The sequence below is a fragment of the Acinonyx jubatus genome, chromosome B1, assembly GCF_027475565.1.
Source record: "Acinonyx jubatus isolate Ajub_Pintada_27869175 chromosome B1, VMU_Ajub_asm_v1.0, whole genome shotgun sequence".
Lineage (NCBI taxonomy): Eukaryota > Metazoa > Chordata > Mammalia > Carnivora > Felidae > Acinonyx > Acinonyx jubatus.
The window spans coordinates 45,547,042-45,570,879 of NC_069382.1; the positions used below are offsets into that span (position 1 = coordinate 45,547,042).

The window sequence follows — 23,838 nt, forward strand, 5'->3', positions numbered from 1 at the left end:
CTAATGTTGGCAGCAGATGAATAATTGCTCTGCATGTTCTAAACATAACAGAACAGCACAGACCTTCATCATTTGTCAGCTTTATTTGTTTAAATGAGAAAAATGCTGACAGCAGTTATTGCTGTAATCCCCTTATTTATCAGATAGAAAACACTAGTTACTCTTAGCAGGTCTAATCCTGGTGGGAGACTGAAAGTTACAGAATTTTCAAACTAATTGAAGGTATACGTGTTAGTGTTCCAAGAAGAGAAATACAGAAGACAGCAGGAAGGCAACGGTGAGAGAAAAAGAAGGCAAATCATTTATTCCTGGCTACCGTTTATGAAAAGGGCTTTAAGTCTTAGTCTTGACTTGTTCCCTAGCAAAGAAAGAATTCTGGAATAGTATTTCGCATTCTGCACCACACCCACTGCAGCCCAGGGCCTAATAGCTGTCCCACACCTTTTATCTACTGCTCATTATCGCACTTCCACAAATCCCAAAGGTAGCATCCTGCCATGGTTATTGTTGCCAGCCTGCTCTCAGATACACCTGGTGATGGGCACCTGGGGAGGAATTTGACATCATTCCCTGATGCTTCCCACCCCTCCTAGCTTCATGTCCCTCAATCTTTTGGAAGTTCTCTATAGCAGGATGCTTAGCTTTACTAAACTGAATAACTAAGTTTCAAGAAGGGAAGTCAAGGATCCCTCTTCCTCCTTGGCGTATCTTTCATATCCCAAAACCACACAGAAGAAGTAAAAAACCAGCAAACTAGGTTTTGGCGAATTGTTTTCTCAACTGATGCTCTGTACCCTCTCCTTGGGCCAGCTTAGCTCTGCGTTTCACCAACTCTGTGCTTTATTTTCCACATTGTAATGGCTCACAATTGGGGATTAACCGAGAGAATGAGTAAACTGCTCTCCAGAGACAAAGCTCCAAACAACTATTTCCAATACAACTTCATGAGTAGCACAGGGCCCTCCTCCCTCAATTCTTTGGGAAAGAAAAAGGAAAAATGAAACTCCTCTTGAAAAGCAACAGTCTCATATTCAAGAGCCTTCTCCAATGAACCATTGCCTACTTAGGTTTCTCCCCTCTGATGCCTGCATTCGGCTGTGAGATCGTCCTTCCTTACCCATGGTCCCTGGAGAAAACAGAAAACAACTCACACATCAGGAGGCAGAAAGCCCACCACTTCCACAAGGGAATATTTTTCATGTGCCTCTTACTAGTCCAGGGCTAGAGCCTAGAAAACATGCTTCAGGGCACCCGGGTGGCTCAGTCGCTCGAGAGTCTGACTCTTGATTTTGGCTCAGGTCATGATCTCATGGTCCTGGGATTGAACCCTGCATCAGGCTCTGTGCTGAGCATGAAGCCTGCTTGGGATTCTCTCTTTCCCTCTTTGCCCTTCCCTCACTTGTGCTTTCTGTCTCTCTCTCAAAATAAATAAACATTTAAAAAAAGATGTTTGAAAAATGGAAGCTTCCCCATATTTTGAATAGCACTATCATTGCTGATTGTTGTACCCTTTTATAGCCCTTTACTTTTATTATTAAGGTAACCACATGTAGTATCTGATTTCATCTTAACATCATGTTATTATTGTCTCTATGCATACCTTGTTGCAGGTCCCCTATCATAGGCAATACATCAAAGCTGTTATACAGTTTGTAATGTACATTATTTGAACAAAATAAGTGAGTCATCACACTGTGCCTGCCACTACACCAGGTGCTGAGGATACTGCGACAAAGCAGATGATCAAGACTCTTGCCCTCAAGGAGCTTACAGGTTAAAGGGGGGAGACATTTCAACCTACCCCGACAAGGCGGCATGGGAACCGCCATGACAGGAGAAGAGCTATGGTACCACACAAGAGGGGCCGCTCACCCCTCCATGCAGCAAGAGCTTCTGGGGGTGGGTGCCATTCTACCGGGGACATGAAGGCTGTCTCCTTACCCAGTCAGCTTGACGTCTAAAGCAAGGCTCTGGGAAGGACACACAGATGGACCCATATTTAAAGTTTCAGAAGTCTGACATATTAGGGAAGCATTTTCACGGAAGCGTGCCTCCATTACTTTGGGGACCTTACATATCTTCAGGCCAACATGCTATTGAAAATTGTAAGTTAAATGTAGATAATTAAAAGGTAGAACTGTATTTCATTTTCCTGGCAGATGCTTAATTAGGGCTAAATGTCTTTTGCCACTCCATCCTAGCAACAAGATTAAAATGTATTTTGATAAAAAAAAATAGTCATCCTTGGAATGTGTGCGATGCCTAATGAATACTCTTTAGTTTCCCCTAGATAATAACCACGACACGTATTCCTCAGAAGCACAAGTTCAGAGTTAAGTACAGAAACCAAGAATACACTCAAGCTCTCCAGTTTCTTCCACACCAGAGATTAGAATTAATCAGCACAGAGGTGTCTGGCAGAGGAAAGCAAATTAACTGGATAGTGTTGTCTGATAGCAGAGAGGGAAATTCTAGAGCCAGGAGTAGACAAAGTAGGGTTATTTAGAGGACAGCACCCTGCAGATGACTCACTGGGGCATCACACTCACAGCTTGGTGGGCAACAATTGTGACTTCCAACCCAGCTGCCTCAATAAGTGACTTCTGTTTCCTGAGGTCACTCAAATTACCTCCGGGGAGTAGATCATGCCCTGAGGGCAAGGCATATATCATACAGCTTCTACCTCTCACAGCGCTACCAATGGCTGGGAGAATTACATACAGCGTGAATGTAAACTGAAGGAATGAATCACGAGCCAGTGAGAGGTTATTCTATGCAAGACAGTTACTTGCATGTGAATAATACTGGCCCTTTTGTCTATTTGAAATTATAAAAGTTCACAACTTTCTGTTTGTTTTTGGAAGAGTCATCAACAGCTGCTTGCCCCATGAAATAATAATAATAATAATAATAATAATAATAATAATAAAGAGCAATTGCAGATTTATCCCTTTCAAGGCTACCCTTAATTGAGCACTTGCTGTATATACACTGGGCCCTGGGAGTCTGCACTCCTCACAGCAGTTCTATGTGATAGATATAATTACAGCTATTTTACATCTGGGGAAACTGAGCTTGAAGGAAGCTAGGTAACATATGTACCTCAAAGCTTGTAAAGTGAGGGTGAGATTCCAAACAAACCTGGTATCGTCTAACACTGATACCCATGCTCTTAACCACTACATGGTCTTCAGGGTTTCTTTTAGATTCTTGTAATTTCTACTTCAAATAAATATAGTTCTGAGTGTCATATGAACAGAAAAAACTGAAAATGTCCAAAGGCACCAGTAAAGAATTTAGTATGTACAACAAATCTCTGGTCCCTGTCAGGAATTGTTATTAAATTACATAAATGGTGAGCTGCTGTCTCTCTCTGCTAAGGATGGAGTGAGTGTATGTAAGTGGCCGCCAATTTTTTTGTAGGTAAGGTTCAACTGGACACGAGAGACAAGGTCTTCTATACTCTGTCACAAGGTTATGGAAAGAATGCATAGTATTTTCGTGAAAACCTTTTAAGAATATGTCAGTCCTCTCTGAAAAGCACAGGGATGAGCAAGATGAAATCCAGGGTGGGATGGGAGAACATTTCTATAAAAGCGAGTTTTAAACCCACAAACTGTCAATGGAACACTTGAGAGATTGATTATTTCTGTGTTATGTGGACTAAAATATATGCTTCCCAAATGTACCTTGGTGATTTGTGAATCATTGAAGGCAACTTCAAATTAATGGTTTTCTGGAAGAAACTATATTCAAATCCCCATCACCAGCACAGCAAAGTTCTTAGATACAAACTTTAAAGATTTAATACATTTTTATTTCTACTCTTCTCCCTTTTCTCAACACAATCCATTAACCTTTATCCCCAGAGAGGGACTCCAGTTGTTTAAAAAGGAAATCACACACAATGAAAGCCCTGAAATGATATTCTTTAAGAAGAAAAATATTAGTTTACTGGAGTTGAGACTTTTCCCATAACACATTGGAATACACATTATTTCACTCATTAGAGTTCAATATCTCCAAGGTAGAATAAGATAAGAGCCACGGAGCATTGTTAAGAGAACTTCTGTTTTTATTGAACAATAAAGAAGTGGTTTAGCTTATTGATAACTCAAGCTTCCCACAGGCTACATTACCTTCATTGCCAAGGATGGGTTTTGCTGGTTCTTGTTTCTTTTCTGTGCGTGCGTGGGTGTGTGTGTGTGTGTGTGTGTGTGTCTGCCTGTTTACTACATTAAATCTCTTAACTTCTCTGTTACTGAGCACTCTGGCCGTTTCTCAGGGGCGTGATTCCTAGGTAGGGATTACCTCTCAACTCCAGATGTTAACAGAGGAAAATCACAAGGAAGAAGAGTTCTCATATTTCCAAATGAAATGAGGCAAAACAAAAGAGGACCCCTTGGCTTGTGCAGAGAACTGAAAGTGTACATTACTAAGAGGTATGGCCATGTCTGTGCAAACACAGTAACTCATGTCAAATAAATTGTGCCTTTTGCAGGAAAGAACTCTAGCTCTGGATTTTCTGAGCTAAATTGTGTGAAAACACACAATCCTTTTTCTTCTTATTTGAACTCTTAGATGACGGGGCCAAATTACCAGAAAGACCAAAGGCAGTTTGCAGCCTTTAACAACTGAAAGGACTTATTGCTTCCAATTTGGAAAATACAAAAGATTCTGTGTCTACTCCAAACACTCCCAGTCTTATGCATTTCCCAGTAGGACTTTGAAGAAAGAAAATGTTAAGTAAAGAGAATATCAAGGTTCTCTGGGAGCATTCAGATGGAGACTATGTTGGCCAACGATAGATAAGCGGTTACTTCTGACTTCTTAAAAGAACATGAACAATTCTCTACCTCTGCTCAAATGTGGTCCTACTTCCTTGTCCTCTTGGCGTCCTTCCCTCCTCCTGGACCAGCAGGAATTGTCTTACAGACCCAATCAAAAGCCATTAAGTCTGTAAAGGTAGTCAAGCCCTGTGCTGGAGCTCCACACTGAAGAACCCAAGGGAAGTAATGCATCTATTTTTCAATACCTGAGGCCATTTTGCTTCCAACCTTAATTGCACTTATGTATTGGCTCGACATACACCATCTGCACTCATCTTGCTCCGATTTCCACTATTCTTCTATTAATACAGAGCTTAGGAAACATAATTGCAGTGTGCAGTAGACAGCGATTTTCATTAACCACACAGAAGAAAACTGTTTAGGGAGAGACATTTTTTTTTTCCTATTGATTCAATCAAAATGACTTGGAAGAAAAGGTTGTACTTATTAAATTCTTTCCAAAAAGGTAGCTGTTAAAATTTAAATTCTTTCTCAACAAAAAATTGGTATATAATCTCTTCAGGTTTTGTCATTTATGATTTTTTTTTTGTTCTTCCCAGTTCCTTTGAAATTCGTGACTTTTTATTGGTCTTTTTTTTTCTTTTTTTCTTTAAGTGGAGAGAAGAGACTTTTACACTGGAAACAGAGAATGTAATCAACGCTGCTATTTGCAAGACATGGAGTTGCCTAGCAATGCTAGGGGAATTAAAAGGGGGAAGCAATAACAAAACAGAATGTTGTGAAATTACAAGAGGGTGCAGTGTTAAATTGGCTTGCAATACTGACCAAGAGGTCTTCCAATGAGAATGGATATAGGATTTTCTAGGACTGGTATAAAAAAATACCTGGCCATTTTCAATGTTCTTTCCATCTTTCATTTGGAGCAGTTTACCCAATGGGATTCTGCTATTGTGAGTTCATTACTGGACAGAATCCAGGCCAGAAACATCGGACAATAAAACACAGCCTCATTGAGCCACTGGTATTTGAGTCCTTTCCAGTTGGACTAATTGAATATAAGATATATAAGCCTTTCACATTCTCCCATTGTTTTACAGGCTTTTGCTCACATGGCAAATGCTCTTCCCTTTGTTGCCCTCTCCCAGATTTCAGAATCTTCCTTTCAAGTGTACACACCAAGATAAATGGGGCTGCTCTGCTCATGACTCAGTCTCTCCCAATGCATGGAGTATCTAAGATCCCAATCCTGGGGGCACAAATGCAGACATTTTGCTGACACTGAGGTTGGCTCTGTCTTCCTCTTTTGCCTGAATTATGTTAAATCATTTGAAGAAAGATACTATATATTTGCAATCCTAGAAATTTCTCTGTATCTTCAGTTGCTATAAACTCTTGTCTACCAGAAACATGACATAGGAAAAAGGATTGGCTCTCACAGAGATGGCAGAAATGATGAAGGATAAAGAAATCCCAAAGGAATAACTATGGGATTATAAACTTGGGAAATGGAAATATGAAAAAGCTTCATGATGGAAAATGATGAGCCATGGGCTAAAAGCCATCCTTATGTCAGTAAGGGAATTTGTGAAAATTCTTATTAGGAAGAAAAGCACAGGAATCCGTATGTAAAGATGGCTTATAGTGTGGAGGAAATATATCTGAAGTAGAAACCAGGAGATCTGGGTTCTAGAAACAGCTATGCCATAAACTAGTTGTAGCTCTTGGAACTGAAGATTTGTATTTTGTAAAACAGGGCTGCTAGGTTATTACTAAGGTCCCTTCCAGCTCTCAGATCTAGATTCCAGAATTCCAAGCATGCTTTTGGTCAGAAGAACAACATCTCTAAAGCAGACCCATTTTTTTTTTTCCTTCCTCATATTGGTTCCAAACTGCAAGAGGAAATTGTGATAAAGTTTTAGGTGTTTCTCTACCTTTTGAAGTTATGCATTTATACTGCAGTCCCAAATGAGTTCAGAATTCTAAAAGGTTTAACATATATATATATACGTATGTGTGTGTGTATATATGTATATATATGTGTGTATATATATATGTGTGTATATATACATGTGTGTGTATATATATGTGCATGTGTGTATACACACACACACACACACACACACACACACACACATATAACGTTTAGTTCTCTGTCTTCTTTATTGATCCCCAGGCAGCAACAGAGTATTACCTGAAGATCTTTTGGAACTAAGTTTCACTTCTTGCTTTGGAGCAGAGTGTAATCTGGTTGCTTGTTTGCTACCTGTTGATACTCCTTTTCCTGACTCCTAAGGAAGTCACTCTCTGAATCCATTTCCTTTTCATATTCCTTACTGTCTGTGGACAACTCATTTCCATGGCTTCGTTATTTCTGGATGACCACCACGTCTACTGTTCTAGCTCTGAACTCTACAAGCTCCAGATCTACAGCTGTTAATGATCTCTCCTAAGTATTTCAAATTCAGCTTGTCCAATGATCTCAGCCTTTTCTCCTTGCTAATGTAATCACTCACAGCAATAGCACCCACCCCCTTCTGCTTCTTTTGAGATTAATATTCCATCTTCTTCATTGATTCCATCAGTTAGCTATTTTTTGAAGTTTATTTATTTGTTTTGAGAGAGAGACGTGGGGCGGCAGGGGGAGAGAGAAGAGAGAGAGACAGAGAGAAACAAAGAGAAACAGAGAGAAACAGAGAGAGAGAGAGAAACAGAGAGAGATAGAGAAGAGCAAATCCCAAGCAGACTCCATGTTCTCAGGGGCTCGAACCCACAAACCAAGAGATCATGACCTGAGCTGGAACCCAGAATCCGACACTTAACAAACTGAGCCAGCTACCCAGACACCCCCATCAGTCAGCTATTAAGTCTGATTTGTTAAAGTGCTTCTCACATCAGAAGTCCAGTTCTTAGTTCAGTGGCCACCACTCGAAGCAGACCTTTCTTTCCCCCAACTGAAATATCCAAGTCTCCTGACTCATCCATTCTTGCTTCTTTACCATTCCAAACACCTGTGCAGACTCATTTCACAAAGCAGAGCTCCAGCCATCGCGTTCTCAAACGTCAATATAATCAATCCCCACCATCACCAAGATACTCATAAAAGTAAGGTACTCTTCACTTCATATGTGAGGTCTTTTGAGCCCTCTAATGAATGAAGTTTGCCAGCCATCAGCTGCTATTCCACACCAATATTCTACCTCAACCAGATCAAACTTCCAGCTGAAGAGATACTAAGCTTTCTTTCATTTACTAATGTTGACATCCAGGCTACTGAGACCCCTCTCTATCCCATTTAGTGTAGCATCTATTACACCTAATTAAGTTACCTAGTCATCAATGTCCCTTTCAAATGTGAATGCTTCCACACCTTTCCTGATAATCCTAATTAGGCATAATCTTTTTTTTTAATCCTCCATAGGATAAGTGCACTTATGGGCATAATGGACTTCCACTTATCAGCAGGAATCAAGCCTCAGAGATTACTGTTTGTATCTTAGCCTTCTTTGAACACTCTGAAAGGCCATTAGCATATAGAAGAGCAGTGGTATATAGTTAATAAATGAAGCTGACTTGCAACTTCCTAATTATACTCAGGCTGCTTGACTTATTCAAAATCTGTCATCTAGAGAGTGACTCAGGACTAACAAAGTCAGTAATTTAGGGTGAGAGCAGTTTGGATTTAGGGTGAGGCTACATTTTCAGGTAGTCCGAGCAGCCAGAATTCAAAAGCATATGCAGTTTCTGTTATACACTAAAATTTAACAACTTACAAATTTTGGAACTTGTAAGTCCAATGATTTTGCTTTCAGTTCTAGCACAAGCCTACAGTAGTTTACCTAATGTCTTTGAGTCTCAGTTTCCTTATCTATAAGATGGTAATGATGGTGTGATTTACCCGAGGGCTGTTGTGATGATAGTGAGATAATGTGTGTCAAATGTTTACGTGAGACCTGGTACACAGTAAGTGCTCAGTAAACACCAGCTGGTAATCATTATTCTTATCACCACTCATCAGCCATATTAGCCAAATTAATAGAAAAGGTCCCTAAATTCTCTCATACTGGAGATCCCATTCAAATCTGGTAATCAAATGTGGGCTCTACCAGTTACCAAAGGAACCTAAAGAAGGCCCAGAAACCACCAACCATGGAGAATGAAGTACCCAAGAATAATATCTAGGGGGGAAGATCAGAGCAACTAAAATTATGCTGTTTAAAAACGTGTTCAGTAGATCTGCCTCCAAAAATATTTAGAATTAAGACAATGAAAGCAGTGACTGGTTGGCTTTATTTCCAGTGAGAATATTCACTTCCATCCCAAACTGGGTGTTAAAGTTATATAGAGCAGGATAAAAAGATGCCCATGTACCATAGAGGAGTAGACTAGCCAAGGAGCTGTGGAGTCATTTAAACACACGATTGCACTTTATCTTATATTCCTGGATGATGTTAATATGACCTCATTCAAATAAAGAACTGGTGGGTGCCTTTCACACTTATCCCCAGCAATGTAGCAACGTGAGGATCTGCTCCCATTGCTTCCCATTCTTACCTGAACTCTCATCCAGACTCTCCTCAGAGACGTGCTCATTTTGATGGACCCACTCGCCATTGCATTTGAAGAATATTTGCATGGCTGGTCTCGCTTTGCACCTCAGTGCGATGGGGTTGCTCTTGATGATATAAGCATCATCTGGCTCCTCTATGAAATGAGGCAGTGTCCCAGGAGCTGAGGGGATGGACTCGGGGAGGGCTTCGCCGTTGTCAGCTCCTGCGAAATTGAAGAGGCCGTTAGAATGCTGCCCATACTGACAGCACAAACATCAGAATGCAAAGCACAGCCCACACCGGCTCTAAGAATCTGTCCTGAAAAACACTGCATCATATGAATACAGTATGCACGTAAGGCCCGTGCAGATGACTTCTCATCTAGAGGCTGAACTATATAACATGGTACCATTATCCAGACACACCCTCAGGGTCACGGGACAAATGAAAATAAGGAATAGGAGACTCCCTCAAACCACAGTTGTGAGTCTGCAGGTCTTTGCTGAAAGAACAGAGTCAAGTATCTGTGGGGTGAGAGACTGATTCTGAACATCCAGTCTGGTGAGTGGTTACCTCAACGCCGGCCCCAAGCTGCCTCAAAACTTCGAAATGATGGTGGAAATAGCTTTTGTTCTCCTATAAATGACTGTGGATAATGACGATGTTGTCGGAGGGTACTCAGTCATAAGACATGTTAAAAACAAACAAAAACCAAATGCTTTCTCTACGTATAAAACTGGAGATTGGCTGGCATTCTATCTTAGGGTTTTCTCCAAAACCTCACCAATTTACTGAACATTCTAAAAGGAATGTACTTTTGTCCTGCTTGCCCATGGCTAAAAAATTCTCTGCCCTCAACACCCCCCTCCATATACTGTGAATCTCACTTTCAAGGCTATGAAGTAAACAAACCACTAAAACAGCCATAAGCTTTTACTTTTGGACCCATAATTACATTTTTTCAAAGATAAAAAATGGACATGACTCTCCCCTAAATTTAGGGAACTGATGAGAGAAGCAAAATAAAAAGGAAAAAAAAAACAGAAGCCAAGATTTTGATTCACTCCCTCTTCACTACACTTCTCAAGGACTTAAGTCCCAGGAAATTAGCACAAAGTCAACGAAAGCAAGAACTGAACAGTGAGCACTGTGGAAATGACCAGGGGGAACAAGTGTGCCTTCAATGGCCATTCCAGGGAAAGAATGAAGAAAGCAAAAATTTCAGTACCCAGATCAACTGTGCCCTGGAAAGGGTTATTCACATTCAGATCAAACCAGTCTCCAGGATGAAGCTGGAAAAAGGGACCTAGAAAAAGCACTGGGAGAATAATCCAGTTCATCAGGAGGGAGCCTAGGAGGTAGGGTGCGTCCAGGGACCTAACCTGGCTCTCTGTGCACCTTCAGTGTAATTCAGGACAACAAACAGCCCTCTTACTATTTGCACTCAAGTCAACAACCTACATCAGTAAGGACTGTCAAAGGTAAACAGAAGCCACAATATTAGGGGGGTAAGACTTTAAGTTTTAGAGCGCCCTCTAAAACTAACCCCCCTAAAGGGGCTAGGACATAAGAGGTGTTACTGCCTATAATTATATTTCTGTGTGAAGAAGAAAACAAAGGACACCAAGTTGTGAAAAATATGTCTTGCCAGGGGGAACAAACACCATGTGTGCCACCATGATGAATGAAAACAAGAGTTTGATTCTCCAAATTATTTTTTCCCACAAAATACATCAACTTAAGGGCAAAAAACCTCACACACCAAAGAGTTTTGGATACTATGACCTTCCAAATGTATTTGCAATAGAAAAGCCAGCTCATGTGTAAGTAAATGGAAGTCTCAAAAATTCATCATAAAGCATGTACCCTAAATAGCAAGAGAACAGTTTATGTCTTAAAAGTGCAATGAACTCACTCAGAAAATAAAATGTGTCTAGGCCATATGGAATAAGAAGGGTCAGGACAGAATCTGAGAGGTATATTTTTTTTCTTCTTAAAGTTTTAAATTATATATTCAATAGGCTTCATAAAATAGATCATATATTAATTCATTTCGTTACTGACTGCTCATGCCAATTTCCATCTTCAATAAATACTAAGTCCCCTCAGGCTTTTGTAAATCCATGCATTAGAGGAAATGACAAAGGTATTAAGAGATTTTATATGGACATCAAACAGGTTCCACTCCCATCAGGGCCTTGCGTTCTGTCCAAAGTAATTCATTGCTGCAGAAAAGGGTCACCTGATAAGGAATACCCAAACCTTGTGGTGGGAGCCTGAATGAATAGCCACCGGCATACATTTTGAATGATGCGTTTTAACTTAACTAGTAACAATGCACGAGTTTCCAAAGTAACTCCTAAAACGGGGACAGGGAGCATCATAAATAACTGTCTCTAAATAAATAGAAAGGCCACCTTTATTCAGAATAAATAAAATGACAAAGGCACTAGATCACAAAATACATCAAGCTCACACCATCCAATTCACAAAACAGAGATCTGAGTGCAATTAGGTTACCCTCCCACTATTTTAATAAATACCCTTTAAATAAAGTAACAAGTTCGGCTTTTATGTGAAACAAAGCAGGAGAGTGGAATAGAAAAGTAGGTAGGTAAGTGTCCTGGCTATCTCCATTAAGAATCGATCAATCTTAATGTTCAGACAAGGGGAAAAAAACAAAAAAGGCAGACTATAACATTACATCTTAATTATTATTGAAGCCATGTCAAAGTCATGTATGCATAGGAAAAGGACCAGGATCCATGAAAACAAGAAACAAAGAGAAAAGGGGTGGCAGTGGGAAGGTGAGATCACAGGTATATTTGCATATGTATCACCATTTATTTGTATCCTTCCAACAAAGAAATGAAATAAGTGTGATTGATTGATTGATTTAGTTTTCTATAGTGAAGTGTTGGGAGTGGTGTTTACCTAACACTGTTCCCAAGCTCCACTTCCCTCCTCCAAGTTCCTCACTGGGCTCAGGATCAAATTCCTGCTCTTCAGATGGCTTCTGTGATGGTAGAAGGCTGGATTTTCCCAGCAGGCTTACCTCCAGGAAGATACCATTTCCTTACCCCACAAGGCTGAGGGTCATCTACCTCCTTCTTGCACTGGAGAGACCTGCCATGCTCAACCCCACCTAGTGGCTTAGAACTAAATTGCTCATGAAATTCTCGGGATTCATCAAGCCAAAGGGATGTGATGGGGAAAAAAGGAGGTGAAGTGGACACTTTTCAGGCGCTTGGAAGTTGCTGACAGCACCTGTTCTTTGAAGGGGGTGGGAGGCAGCAACTTATTTTAATAAATGGTTTTATAGAAGACTGCATGACTACTTTTGGGCTCCAGGGTAAATGTTCTTATAATCTCAATACATCTGCCACTGCTTTCTAATTCAGAGAAATGTTTCAAACCTGGTGTGACAAATGCTGCTGACCATATAACCCAGTTAACTGCCTTTTCCCATACTGCTTTTACAGTAGAGGTTGGAGAAATCATAAACTCAGTTTCCTTCTTTGCAGGTAGGAATGGTCATGTAACAACCATCTAGCAAATGAGTCATAAACAGAAAAATATCTGAGAAAGCTTTTATTTTCCTAATAAAAGAAATAGGTATGGTGGGTACTGTCCCTTCTCCCTTTTGTCCCTGCCTTAACTAGGGAAGATCAAGAGGAAAAAAAATCCCAGAGGAGCACAGAGCTACCAGCTCCGACAACGTACAGGCGGAAATAACACCACGAGGCATCCACCTCCAGAAAATTTTTTTAAAATATTTACTTATTTAAGCTACTAATAGTAAAATTTTCTATTTTTTTTTTCAGAAAATAATCTTCATTGCTACAATGAGATCTTCCTTTTTAAAATTTATTTATTTTTAATTATTTTTTAATTATTTTTTTTAACAATTATTATTCAGAGACAGAGAGACACAGAGCATGAGCAGGGGAGGGGGAGAAGGAGGGGGAAAAAGAGGGGGAGGCATAGAATCTGAAGTAGGCCCCAGGCTCTGAGCTGTCAGCACAGAACCCAACGTGGGGCTCGAACTCACAAACTATGAGATCATGACCTGAGCCGAAGTCGATTGCTTAACCAACTGAGCCACCCAGGTGCCCCAAGATCTTCCTTTTTAAACAAGGCCAGAGCTCCAAGCTTCACTTTATTGAAATCCAACACTCTCAGTGTTAAAGAATTTGGGACAGGGGCGTCTGCATGGCTCAATGGGTTAAGTTCCAACCCCTGATTTAGGCTCATGTCACAATCTCTGGGTTTGTGAGATTGAGCCCCTCATCAGGCTCTGCACAGACAGCTTGGAGCCTGCTTAGGATTCTCTCTTTTGCTCTCTCTCTGCCCCTTCCCTGCTTGTGCTCTCTCTCTAAATACATAAACTTAAAAAGAATTTTGGAGAGCTAAAAAACATGGGAACTAGGATAGCAGAGAGCAAAAGTAAGAGCTGCCATTTACTGAATGACTGGAGATAATTGTGATATGCCTTCTTCATGGATTAGGTCACTTAAGCTTCATACAAACTCTGTGGTGGGATGGTAAGTATCCGGTTTTGCATTTGCAAAAATGCTTCAATTATATGCCTCATCTAAGGTCATACAGCTGGTAAATGGGGCTCCACATTTGAACTCAGGTCTTGGACTCCAATCACCTCACAACTTCATTCTAGTCTGATACATTGAGTGAGTGCCTTATGGCAGTAGCATGCAGTTGGTAAAAACAAGAGTAGATATAAAATATTATCTGTGTGTTAACTCACAGCTTGCATTAAGTATAATATACATCTTAAAGATCACTCACAGTTATCCTGTTAGCAGGACTGTGATTCCAGGTCAGAAAGGGTATATTATGGACACAGTCTAGAGGGGGTCTTGAGAAAAGAAATATTTTTATTTAATTTTTATATATTTTTGAGAGAGAGAGAGAGAGACAGAGAGAGACAGAGAGCATGAGCAGGGTAGGAACAGAGAAAGAGAATGATAAGCGGGCTATACATGACCAGCACAGAGCCTGATGTGGGGCTTGAACTCATGAACCATGAGATCATGACCTGAGCCGAAGCTGGACACTTAACCAACTGAGCCACCCAGGTGCCCCAAGAAAAATATTTTTGAGAAAACAGCACAGTGAGCGCTTAACTACTTAAAATCAAATGACTAGCCATCCTCACTAAGCTCAGAAAACAAAGAAGGCAAAGAGTAAGTGCTAGAGAATAAAGTAATGAGAAAGCTTTTTCAATGTGTCATCTGGAAAAAGTTTCATCTCTAAGCAGGAATATTTAATCACTAAAACTCAAAATAACAGGGAGTATAAAAGGAGACAGTGAACCTCAGAAAGAAAAAGAGACTGGGGTCAGGGGATTGCCATTCTATCATGTTTAACCCTACAAAACGGCAAACAGTCCACTGGTTGATCTTTCAATCTGTAACAGGACTGGGCATACTGGAGGCCAGAGTCATTCCAAAGTGGGATTCATAAGACCCTGGACTATCAGCACGGCATTGCACGGAGTTAGAGTATAAATGAAGCTGAGCTTTAATGGGCCTTGAGAAATTCTAAATTATTTTCATTTTTTTTCCAAGAGTAATTTGCAATGCACTTCATCTTTTTTTCCCTCTTCTAGCTTCAAAGTATGCCTATATTCTCCCTGGTACAAAACATTCATATTTGTTTCAATGTCCACCCAATAAACCTACCATAAAACAAAGACTACATCTGGCAAAAGCGAGGAAGTTTAGAATCAAATAATCTGACTTTGAGGTACCTCTGTGACCTTGAAGAACTTAATTATGAGGTTCTATTTGTCTCATTCATAAAAATGAGTGATGGGGCACCTGGATGGCTCAGTCAGTTAAGCGTCTGACTTCAGCTCAGGTCATGATCTTGTGGTCCATGGGTTCGAGCCCTATGTCAGGCTCTGTGCTGACAGCTCAGAGCCTGGAGCCTGCTTCAGATTCTGTGTCTCCCTCTCCCTGCTCCTCCCCTGTGCGCACTGTCTCTTTCTCTCTCCCCAAAATAAACAAACATTTAAAAAAAATTTAAAAATGAGTGATTAGAGGCACCTGGTCGGCTCAGTGAATTAAGCATCTGACTCTTGACTTTGGCTCAGGTCATGATCTCAAGGTAGTGGGATCCAGCCCAGAATCAGGCTTCACACCGAGTGTGGAGGCTGCTTAAGATTCTCTCTGACCCTCCCCTATACCCTCCCTCTCTCTCTCAAAAACAAACAAACAATGAGTGATTAAAATTCATTAGTGAAAAAAGTTTATTAGTGTTTTGTGATGTTAAAAGTGAGATAACATAGATAAAAAGTACACAGTAAATGGCATGTTATATAAATAAAATATGCCACCACTACCACCACCATTAACATCATTGTCTCGATAAAGAACAGAAAACAAAAGGAAGACATTTATGGGGTACCTGGCTGGCTCAGTTGGTTAAGCATCCAACTCTTGGTTTCGGCTCAGGTCACGATCTCACAGTTCATGAGATCAAGCGCTGCGTCTGGCTCTGCACTGACAGCCAGAGCCTGCTTGGGATTCTCTCTCTCCCTCTCCCCCCAAGTGCTCTCTCTCCCTCTCTCTCTCTGTAATAAATAAACTTTTACAAAAAAGAAACATATTTATAATTACGATCTCTATGATTTCCATTCCCAAGCTTAGTATCCTAATATTTGTACTAATATTCATATTTCAGCTTCGTGATGACGACTATTATTTTCATCTGGAGCCCTCATGATAGGAACTGCTGGTTGTAACCTGTTTTTACTATTTGTTACCCATATGTATGTTAGCATAACTCTGTTAGGTCAAAACCCATGAAAACATGCTGCAAAGCATTTATTCAATAAACATGTAGCAAATGTGTATACCATACACCAGGCACTTGGTTGCCATGCAAAGTAGTGTGACAACACAATGGATCTTCTGCTGGCCAGATCCCCAAACCATTTCCTTTTAATAGGCAGGCACTTAACCACAGGAGATGTCATAGCATTCCAGAGCCCCTGTCACTGCAATATGTAAATGAAGGCACCTTCGAAATCGCTCTTTAAATTCCACTCAATGTCTGTGAACATACTGGTCCACAATGTGCGAGTCGGAGCAGAAAGCCAGATGAGGGAAACCAAGTTACATAATCTAAGACAACAAAATGGAGCCGGGGTTCTTTGCTTTCATTTACAGAAACGTGGCTTGTCTCCATATGGTTATTTAATTAGATTGGGGATGCATGGCACCCACAGAGTGAAAGAGCAAAGCCAGAATTTTACATACCAAATATTTAATGCGATTTATGAAACACAGACTCTTTCCCTAGGCCTCAATAAGAGATTTCTTTTTCAAACTCAAACTATTCCACCTTCTTCCCAACATCTAATAAAATTGCAATGTTTTATATTTCCCTGCATTTGCATGGTTCACTTTACCTGTGTCACTCTTCTATACTGTCAGTCTAAGATATTATTGCATTGAGCAGATCTTAAATTTTGCAGAGTAGAAGATCGTACACGATCTTTACAACACAAAGAAACATGGAGAGTTTCTCTGTTCTTGGTCCCTCGAACGAGAAACTTTAGATTTCCGGAGAGCTTAGAAAAGCACATTCACTGCTCCCTAAATTTTCATAGTTTACCTTAATATATTAATTTCTTTTAAGTTGACATATGTGTTCATGCCTACTAAGGTCAGCCAATGTTCTCTGGAGATCCAAAGATGAATAGGACACAGTTAATATACTCAAGGAGCTCACACACTAAATTAGACACAAAAAATTAGAGAGCAACAACAAACATGCAAACAGTATATTGCAAGTATACACACAATGTGAGAGGAGCACTGTGGAAAGGCAGCCCAACTTGCCTTGGGAGGGTTTGTGGCAAACATCACGAGGAAGAAAACATTTCAGCACAGATGGGACATAGGAATTAAACAGGGAAACAAATGGGAGAAGGCATTCCAACAGAGGTCATGGCATGTACCATGGAATGCAAGTTAGAAACTTAGGGACAATTAAATATATCTTCATTAGAACTCACATTTTGGGGGCACCTGGATGGCTCAGTCGGTTAAGTGTCTGACTTCAGCTCAGCTTCAGCTCACCTCACAGCTAGTGAGTTTGAGCCCCATGTTGGGCTCTGTGCTGACAGTATGGAGACTGCTTGGGATTCTCTCCCTCTCTCTTTGCCCTTCCCCTTCTCTCTCTCTCAAAATAAATAAAATAAACCTTTAAAAAATAAAAATAAAGATTAAAAAAACTAAAAAAGAAAAGAACTCACATTTTGAAGAGTTTGCTTTGATACCTGTGCTAAATCAGTGGCCCTAATCGGCTCTAACATCTCTGTTTCTATGTGTCTTTGACTAAGAGCTTTCTGAGAGGTAGACACAGAGTAGCCTCCAAATTACAGAAAGAGAACATTCTTGGTTTAACAACATGGGCCCCGAAGCCAGGTTAAACTAATTCTTTGTGTACACTATGAATGAGGGAGAAACCACATTTGCTCTGATCCATGGGATGGAGTTATTCTTTCAGCCACACCAACAAAAGTAGTCTATCTCCCAAGGCCATGGGGAAAGGTTTTGTTTCTGTTTTTAACGTGACCACCACTCGGGTTCTCACTTGACCTATACGAAAAACAGACTTCTGACATTGCGTCTAAGTCAAGAGGTTTTGTAGTATGCCTGATGGCAGGCCTTATTCCTTAATAGAAACACTCAGTGTACAATCAGATTCGGCATGAGACACTTGTTCCCATGATAAGAGTTTTTCCAAAGGGACTCTGAAATAAGAGGCCAAATGTGGTCCAATGGTTCTATATGTGTGATGAGATTAGTGAGATTTAAATTTTTGTTTGCTTTCACTACACTTTTTAAACGAGCTCTAAAATAAACATTAAAAAAAGAAAATTATATATATATATATATACACAAATAGAATTATATACCTATATAAATATGTAAACACATATGTTGTAGGTGTGTGAATATATACATAAACAATTCTTTGTTCCTGTGAAGGAATATAAAAGGCTCCGTAAACTATGGCAACTTCCAGATTTTACTTCATAGTGTCTAACTTGTATTGAAATTCATAAATCAGGGAAAAACTAACAAATCTGTCCCTAGGAAAAAATGTAAAGGGTTAGATTATAAGATTTCTAAAACTTATTCATTCTAAAATGTAGTAATATTTCGCTGAGAATAGTAGATAAGATGAAGCTTAGAAATTGTTTAATTTTTCCCCCCAACAATGGATACATTTGTGTATGAATGTGTATCACTGACTAGTTTTCAAATTCTTCCGAAAACCTAGCGGGATTTGGGAAAGGTTTTGCTTTTCAAAGTGTTATCGCTTTTCATTTGTAACTGACAGTTTTCAAGAGTGAGGCCATTCATAGTTATGGAAAAATGGTTGTTTTAATGCAACGTTGAATGACAGAAAACCAAACAATCAAACACTATTCTCATATTTTTCATTCTTGGAAAATTACCTTTCAGGAAGAGCTTCGTGTTTTATGTTCTGCACACGAATACGGCAGAGACTTTCAATCTTTTTATGACAAAAAGAAGAAACAAAAGGTGGGAAACAAAAGCATAAGGAACAAACACTAAATTCCCTTTGAAATAAACACACTTCCATTACATGTCAGGTCACATTTGAAAAACTCAGATGGTGATTCATAAATCACAGATCTCAAAATTTTAATATGGGCCAATTTGACTGCAACATGGTTTGATACTTTTTTTTTTTTTTTTTTTTTTTGGTATGTAAACTGGACTCAGGCAAAACAGAGTGGTAGTTCATCTTAGATAAAATCTGGGCCAACTCTTATCTCAGGCCCACAGAGGTGAAACAACTTGTCAAAGAGCTACAAGGAGCAAACTTAAGTTGAAATCTCTCTGTTGACATCTACAATAATATTCTCCCCATTAAGCTATGCTGCTTTCATTTGGACAGGATACAAAAGACAACATTTACAACTAAGTCTTGTGTTATCATCTACTGAGAAATTTTACCCAGAATATAATCTTGTAAAATCTCTTTCATGATGACCCTGTAACTTGACAATGTTCTAGTAAAATCAAACACAAAAAGCGTAGTCTTTTAACATTTTATGGTATGTTTTCTATTACAAAGTATGTCTTATTATGAGACATAAAATTACAGAAAAAAAAAAACACTAAGTATATATATTCCCCAAAACATTGTTATCCATTGTCACCCAATTCCCAAAGACTATCAGGATTCATAGTTTGGTATATTTCATTCCCGTAGCTTTCTTTATCAGACATCTATTGAATATTTGGGCTTTCTATGCATATCCGTGAGATGTTATTTCATTTTGTCATAGTATCACTTTTCATTAACCTGATTTTTTAACCAGAATTTTAATGATTGAGAGTAAATACATCAGTTTTGACCTTGCCATTTCCTTACTATATAAGCGTTATTTCCAAACTTTAATTTTACATTGATATTATAATGCTCCACTCATCTATATTCCAATTAGACTCAAATGTGTAACTTCAGTCCATTTCTCTCTCTGGATATTCAAATATGTACAAGAAAACACCTAAGGATATATTCACATAAATGTCCCCACAAACCCCTCAAAGTTCTTATGCCTAAAACACAGCTTAATACTTGGCCCCTCAGATTTGTTCTTTGGTCTAAGTTCTTTCTATGAAAGAGTGACCTTAGCAGTCACTGGGTTCCCCAAGTTTCTCAGGGCTGCACATCACCTACTTTTCTCCTCAGCACCCACATCCAATTTATCACTAAGCCCTTCTAGTTCTGTCTCCTAAATATCTTCCTAATTCACTAACTGCTTCTCATCCCTATTCCTAATGCCCTGCATCTAATCATTACCACTGTTATCTGAATTACTACCATTGATCCAGACTTCATCTGCTTGTTTCCCTTCACACCTAATCATTTCACCACCAGGAGGCTACAGGGATGGTCAATTCTTCCAGGGATTCAATGCTCTTCACATGGGATCTATCTGCACCATGACTTTCCTTCTGCCTACATTATTAATTTCTCCCTGTTTTCTTAGAGCCTGTTCTCATCCCTCAGGCTCTGTTCAGTTAATACGTCATATGTGAAGTCCTACTGGAATAACAAAAATTCTGGGATACATTCCTCTTCTGCAACCTTCCATGATACTTTGTACTACTCTATCATCATTCATGCCTACCAATGTACCTTCCTTTAGACTGTCGGTTCCATGAAGGTAAAGAACAAGAAAATCTAAATAAACAGATAAACCAAGCCCTGATGAAACTCTGTCACCATTCTCTTTGTACCAAATATGTATTAAATGCACATGATGTGCGGCTACATTTATTTTCAAAAAGACTTTGCAAATCGACATCACCACCAACATTGTAGAACTTTACCAATTTTCCTCATGCTGACCAGCACTAAACATTCTGTGGTATTTGTTCATTGATGGGTAAAATGAATATTAATTAACATACACTTCTTGGTTGCCAGCCAAGCTAAATATTAAAGCATGTTTATCAACTGTTTTCATTTACCCTTTTATAAACTGCATATTCACATTTGTACCATTTTAACTGTTTTACAGTTTCAAGAAAAATGTAGCTACAGATCTCTAAAAATAAGTACAAGGTAATTTAAATGCATAGATTCCATTGTTTCAGTATCAAGTGCCTAATCATGCTAATTACACCTTACTTACACGTTATTTCTTCCAATCCATTAACTCCTTCATTTATCACCAATTTTGAGTTACAGATATCAAAAGATCAGGTATGCTATTCCACAAGCAACAGAATTTTGACTAAAATGGTTAGCTCTAGACAAAAAGGGTCTTATGCAGGGAAGAACTTACATCTTTAAGAAAATCAATATTTTATGAGGAGGATTCATAAAGAAAAGTAAAAGGCACAAGATTTGTCTTCCATTTCTTAATGAGATGAACTTCTTTGCACACCAAAGTCTTTCTTCTGGAAATCACAGAAGATGTTGATATGAGGATGAAGTTTTGATGCTCAGATGAAATCCTTTAATTCCTTTGTTATTTTTCCTAATACACAGATTTAGCTGAGCCTGCCGAGATGTGGTATTTGGTAAGGACTGACAATGCGCCACTAGTGACCAGCAACAGAGTGTGTCCTGATTTGATGTGACAGTCATCTGATTGGGAGGTGGAATATGTACAAGAGAGGGGGCTTAGTTTCCTTATTCTCCTTAGAGAGGATGTCAGACACTGTCAGAAACAGATTTATACCAAGTTGTCTTAGAAACCCCAAATACTGTTCCTTCTGGTATTTTTTTTTTTATCAAGAGGCAGCTTGAGACAGAAGTGGGAACAGAAGTGGGTTTGGAGTTAGAGCTTGAGTCAAATTAAGTCTCTCTTACAATTAGTTATAAGATCTTAGGCAAGATATCTAACCTACTTTATCCTCCAAATCCTTCCACGTAGAAAAAGAATACTATAGTACTGCAAACATTGTATATATTCAAGAAGTTTAAGTTTACCAAGTTATTATATGGCATATAATAAGCACTCAATATATAGTAGAATAATTAGCACATTATTAATTATTAAATGAAAATTCAGAGATGGAAGGATAGGAAAAAGACTAATGTCGACTTCCATCCAATAGATTATTTTGTTTGTGAGGAAAAAAAAATTGCCACAGCAAGAACCCTGAGTACTCAGCACTACAAAAAATGCCTAAGAATTTTGTGTATTTTTTCCTTACAAAGTGAGAGGGAGAAGAATACGTGACCCAAAAATATACCACGCTGACATGTGGATTATTTTAAGATGAAGACAATCAGGCCAACAGCCTCAAGAAGAGCTTTTTACTTCTCCCTTAACTGTCTATAAGAATTTAGAGAGTGTGGACCAGGAGCAGAGCTAATACCAGAGATAACTTTTTACACCACAAAGGCTGATTCACATGACAAGGCAAACATTTGTTGATGGAGCATTTGCTTCTCCCACCTTCCTATGAATTATTGCCCTCCCCTTTGAAGTCTCATAGCCCCACCTCTTCTCCTCAGCTCAGGATGGCATATAAGCCCCAACTGCCTATCTGGGAGCCTCAACTCTTTGGGGTTGCAGGAAATTAACCATTTTTTCTCCTGTTAACCTGTCTTATACCAATTTAATTATGAGTCCAGCCAAAGAACCTAGAATGGAGGAGGGAAAAGTGTTCCTCCCCTGCAGATCTCATGCACCAACATGGAACCCTCCACTCACTAGGCACTACTCACCCCAGAACTGCTACAGCTGAGACATCCTGGGACCTCTGACAGGGGCCAGGAGAAGATAAGAATTTTTCCCACGACAGTCACCAGGATCTCTGCCTATAGGATCTGGTGGAAGTGAAAGTGGTGAAAGTCCTTTTATTTTTTTCCAAATTCAGATTAGCAGGAGAAAATATTTGTGTAAACTAGTTCCTTTGGTATAGCGATGCTGGTAAAAATCTCTTAAGAGTACCCTTGTTTACTATAGATCCCTTTCCTCCAAGCGATGGCCACTGTTTTAGTCTTTTATGTCATTGTCCTAGAGAGAAAACCACAGGGTAGAACAAAGGCATAGGTTCTATTAGGTGACATTTCCAGATGGCCTCACAGACTGGTGAGTTCCTGGATGCATGTCTGTTTAAACTTTGCTGTGGGTCTGCTATGTAAAAACCAGATAGGTTTTCCTTTCATCTTGTTTTATGTCCTGAGAGCCTGGTTTTGTGACCAGTGAGAATACTCTCTCAGGTTTCTGCCAGCAGAATGGGGCAAGTGCAGGTGTGTGTTGTGTGGCCCATTGAGTAGACCGACATTCTAAGACTAAGGTTCACAAGAGCACTCTTGTTGTCCAGCAATGCCAGCCCCCAGAGAAATTTTTTCATATGGGTCCCAGTCTAATAAGGGCCTTTGTCATCTCAATCTCCATTGCCTTGTTAGTGCTGGAAAAGTCTCATTCCAGTAGTGCCTTCCTGGTGTCACAAATTGGTGGGTCTGTGACTAGAGGTTTCCCATGATCCTGTGAGAGACCACAGACACCATTTCCACTACACCATTCTTACCACCCATGACCCTAAGGTCTCTGTTTTCTTAGGCTAACTCTGTAGTGAACTCCCTGGATAAGGGCTTTTTTAGCATGCCTCTTGCATCTTTGGTTAAGCCATAAAAATGTTTATTGGTTTCAGTAGCTATGAAGAATAAGAGATCTTACTCGTCAATAGCGAGATTCTTTGAATTAAGAAAACTATATTTGGTAAAAAAAAAAAAAAAATTAGAGAGCTTTCATCCTAAAGAAATTGTCTTACTGGTTCCTAGTGAAAGACCAAATTAAAAAAGGAGATACAAAGAAATGTAATGGCTAGCCTTAGTGACTCCCTTAATAAGATGAAAGAACAGAAATTAGACTTAGAAAAAAACTAAAGTCCACAGCCAACATATATTTCCCTTTGAGACCTGGCACTACTGCCTCCCCCAAATTCCCTTACCTCCCAAAC

General features: G+C 39.5%; 1 protein-coding gene across 8 annotated transcripts in view; it reads right to left on the reverse strand.

Moving 5' to 3' along the window:
* The window catches only part of UNC5D (unc-5 netrin receptor D), a 543,854-nt gene that overhangs the window by 222,829 nt on the left and 297,187 nt on the right, over positions 1-23,838 (reverse strand). For all 8 annotated transcript variants that reach the window (XM_027070311.2, XM_027070293.2, XM_053216628.1 and 5 more), the window contains one exon: positions 9,342-9,560. In XM_027070311.2, the coding sequence (XP_026926112.1) occupies positions 9,342-9,560 (219 nt within the window). The remainder of the gene's footprint in view (positions 1-9,341; positions 9,561-23,838) is intronic.